Source organism: Bactrocera tryoni, unplaced genomic scaffold (assembly GCF_016617805.1).
Source record: "Bactrocera tryoni isolate S06 unplaced genomic scaffold, CSIRO_BtryS06_freeze2 scaffold_64, whole genome shotgun sequence".
NCBI classification, from domain to species: Eukaryota; Metazoa; Arthropoda; class Insecta; order Diptera; family Tephritidae; genus Bactrocera; species Bactrocera tryoni.
The window spans coordinates 209,056-211,667 of NW_024396310.1; the positions used below are offsets into that span (position 1 = coordinate 209,056).

General features: G+C 32.7%; 1 protein-coding gene across 1 annotated transcript; it reads left to right on the top strand.

Annotated features, from left to right (window-relative positions):
- Positions 1-379: 379 nt before the first annotated feature.
- On the top strand, positions 380-1,200 carry LOC120781346. Its single transcript, XM_040113551.1, has 3 exons — positions 380-739; positions 796-862; positions 940-1,200. Exons 1-3 carry the CDS (start codon positions 705-707, stop codon positions 1,198-1,200), a joined length of 363 nt encoding a protein of 120 aa, XP_039969485.1. The 5' UTR covers positions 380-704.
- The last annotated feature ends 1,412 nt before the right edge of the window (positions 1,201-2,612 follow it).

Here is a 2,612-nt window from a genome sequence, read left to right on the forward strand (position 1 = left end):
TTGTGTATAAAGGTGGGTTTCCAACTCTCAAGAAAAGTAAAACCTTCATATAAAAAACGCTTAAGAAATGAGCAAGAAGTTTTCTGGTGTTAAATTTTCTTGTGGCAACATCCACCTCTCAAGAAATTCAGTAAGTATATTTACTACTTTTATTTTATAAATTGTGGGTAGGCAACACAGGTTTTGCGAAGAAACATAACAGTTTCTATATATTTCTGACGCAAATTGAGTGGGAAGAAGAAGTAAGTTTGTGGTTTTATTTGGATTTTGTATGTTATTTTGTTTAATCCATGGAAATGAAAGACTTAATTCCTGTAGCAAAGCGGCAAAAGAGAATAAAAAATTTCACATCAGGTGAAAAACGACAGCTATTTAAAGAAGTGGAAGAGTGGCCCCGAATATGGGACATAACAAACGTTATGCATTCGAATAAAAATGCTGTCGAGCAGGCCTGGGTCCACATAAGCAATTCGGTTGGCAAAACTGGTAAGTGTATATAAATTAAAGTTTTATTTTATGAATCTCTTAACTTAATTTTATTTTTTATGTTTATTTAGTTAGTGAGTGCACAGCTAGATTAGCTTACGGGAGAGCTATCGCTATCACGCCAAAGTAGCCCGCAAGCACAAAAGTGGTAGCGCTGGTGCAGAAACGCTGTAAGAGTCTTTTTTTCAGTCACGATTGATTGGGAGTTTGCTGAAGAAATGGCATTTTCGCCAAATATATCACACAAAACAACGTAAGTCTATTAAATATTATTTTAAAATTTATTGAACTTTTGTTGTGCTTTCGCAGAACTTTCACAAGTCCAACATTTGAAGATTTTGATTCGACTTTCCCCATAAATAGAGCGAATATGGAGGTGTTAAGTGTATATAATGTGCATGTAAATGGATTTATATAATGTGCATGTTTTATTTTTGTTTGTGTATTTTGCAGAATCCAACACCCACCACAAGTAGTCGGACGTTTAGCAGAAGCCAAAATGACGAGGCATGGAATCGATTCAATAACATTTTAAAGAAGCAAGAAGATTTGGTAGCAGCAAAGAACAACTCACCATATGCACAAGTCCTTGCTAGTTTTGACTGGTTGTTGAATAAGCTTCCACGGTCAGTTGGTGATGATATGTGTATGGAATTTTACAGTATGCTGCTACAGAAAGTTAAGAAAGTTAATGAACTTAAATCAGAAAGTTAATGAACTTAAATCATTTGTATAGACACCATAATTTGGTATAATATTATATAAAATCTACTCCTCGTCTTCCATTATGAATACTAAAAAAGTAAAATAAAGAAAGTTAATGAACTTAAATCGTTTGAATAACTCTTTGCTTTTTTATACACATACACAATTACTCCTGCTCAAATTTCTATTCCGTTCGATTAGTTTTTCACTTGACCACCTGTAAAATAAATAATAATCATTAATCATGACATTTTTAAATAAATTAAATATACATAACAGGAAACTTACCAATTGCTTTCCTCAAATATCTTTTACGTTTGATTACTTTTCACACTCTTCTTCTTTTACTTTTTAAAATTCACGGTGCGATATGAAATGTCAAAATTTCTTGCTAACTACTATTTCACACAAAAGAAATAATATCAATAATTTCTTCAGCATTTACTTTAGAGCTGGAACCTAACCTATAAAGGGAAATGGACTCCAGGAATGCCAGCAGACTATTGTTGGAGACTTAAAAGGGACCTACCGGAAGCCAAATATTCAAAAAAATCATAAGTATCTATTAGATACATATTAGGAAATAATTCTGTAAAGGTGGCTGAATTTTGTACTTTTTACGAAAATATATGTTTTGATATCACGAGAAAACATGATGTGTACATTTTTTTTCATTGATATATTGTTATTTGGTGGCCCTAGTATTTTCAAAATTTGATATATGTTTCATGTGACAAAAAAAATTACAAATTTGTTGACCAGAGTAATTGAAGTAAATGTAGACTAACCGAACAGCCGAAATCTATATACAGCTACTCATACTCCCTGATCACTTTGGTATATATAACCCCATATCTGACTCTTTTAGTTTTAGGACTTACAAACAACCGTTATGTGAACAAAACTATTATACTCTCTTTAGCAACTTTGTTGCGAGAGTATAAAAAGAGGAAAATTATTACGGACAATTTACAAATATTGAAATGAATTTAAAACAAGTAAGGAAGGGCTAAGTTCGGGTGTCACCGAACATTTTATACTCTCGCATGGTAAAGTGATAATCGAGATTTCATTATTCGTCATTTAAATATTTTTCAAATACCGTATTTTTGTAAAGTTTTATTCCGCTATCATCATTGGTTCCTAATGTTTATACTCGTATTATACAGAGAAGGCATCAGATGGAATTCAAAATAGCTTTATATTAGAAGAAGGCGTGGTTGTGAACCGATTTCACCCATATTTCGTACATGTCATCAGGGTGTTAAGAAAACATTATATACCGAATTTCATTGAAATCGGTCTAGTAGTTCCTGAGATATGGTTCTTAGTCCATAAGTGGGCGGCGACACGCCCATTTTCAATTTTTAAAAAAAGCCTGGATGCAGCTTCCTTCTGCCACTTCTTCCGTAAAATTTAGT

Excerpts from the sequence above, each read along its gene's own strand:
- LOC120781346 (XM_040113551.1), top strand. The coding sequence starts at position 705 with ATGGCATTTTCGCCAAATATATCACACAAAACAAC. Across the intron at positions 740-795 it reads AATATATCACACAAAACAAC|AACTTTCACAAGTCCAACAT; the intron begins GTAAGTCTATTA and ends GTGCTTTCGCAG. Across the intron at positions 863-939 it reads TAAATAGAGCGAATATGGAG|AATCCAACACCCACCACAAG; the intron begins GTGTTAAGTGTA and ends TGTATTTTGCAG.